Here is a 997-nt window from a genome sequence, read left to right on the forward strand (position 1 = left end):
CAAGAGCCCCGCTGCTGCCCAGTCTAATCCCTCTGCCCCTGCTGCAGCCAAAGCACCTCCTAAGAGCCCCGCTGCTGCCCCATCTACTCCCCCTGCCCCTGCAGCTCCAGCATCTTCAGCTGCAGCCAAAGCATCTCCCAAGAGCCCCACTGCTGCCCCACCTGCTCCCCCTGCCCCTGCAGCTCCAGCATCTTCAGCTGCAGCCAAAGCACCTCCTAAAAGCCCCACTGCTGCCCCACCTGCTCCCCCTGCCCCTGCAGCTCCAGCATCTTCAGCTGCAGCCAAAGCATCACCCAAGAGCCCCACTGCTGCCACGGCAGCCCCTGCTGCTCCCTCTGCCCCCCCTGCAGCCAAAGCAGCTCCTGCCAACCCAGCAGCCCCTGGCACGCTGCCTCCGGCTCCAGGTGCTGCTGCCTCAGCCTCGGGGGCTCCTGATGCCCTTCCAAAGCCAGCAGCTGATCGTGCTCCCCCCACACCCCAGAAAACAGAGGCCACCCCTCCTGCCTCCACACCCGGAGGTAACATCACCCCTCCTGCCTCTTCTGTGCCGAATGCTGCCCCTGCCAAGAAGCAGCCCCCCACCAATAAAGGCAGCAAGCAGGCCTCACGTCCATCCCCAACCAAGCCTCCTGTGAAAGCCCCCGTTCCCACCAGTGCTGCTGTTGATGACGATGATGACCTGCCCCCCCTGATCCCCCCCGAGGTGCCCGCTACCGAGCCGCCGCTGCAGCCCATCCTGGTGGACCTCTCTCCCCGAGCAGCCGTGGCCCCAGCCGAGGCCCCTGCTCCTAAGCAGCCCATCGTGAAGAATGACAAGGGTACTGCTGGTCAGCACGGTTTGCCGTGTGCATGGAGTGTCACTGGCTGCCCACCAGATACTAACCCACCACAGGGCCCCGAGTGTCCCCGTGTCGCTCGGTGCGTCTGTCGGCTGTGGGTGTGCTGTGTGAGGGGGGGGTGGGGCTGACACTGTGCCATCACCTCTGCAGGGCTCGGC

General features: G+C 65.6%; 1 protein-coding gene across 1 annotated transcript; it reads left to right on the top strand.

Annotated features, from left to right (window-relative positions):
* Nucleotides 1-4: 4 nt before the first annotated feature.
* LOC109364431 (vegetative cell wall protein gp1-like) lies at nt 5-957 on the top strand (the record flags this gene model as incomplete). The annotated part of the gene is made up of 2 exons (XM_019611073.1): nt 5-134; nt 291-957. Coding segments are annotated over 2 exons (797 nt in total), but the record flags the coding sequence as incomplete, so codon positions are not given.
* Nucleotides 958-997: the final 40 nt, after the last annotated feature.

Source organism: Meleagris gallopavo, unplaced genomic scaffold (genome assembly GCF_000146605.3).
Source record: "Meleagris gallopavo isolate NT-WF06-2002-E0010 breed Aviagen turkey brand Nicholas breeding stock unplaced genomic scaffold, Turkey_5.1 ChrUn_random_7180001856945, whole genome shotgun sequence".
In the NCBI taxonomy this organism is placed as follows: Eukaryota; Metazoa; Chordata; class Aves; order Galliformes; family Phasianidae; genus Meleagris; species Meleagris gallopavo.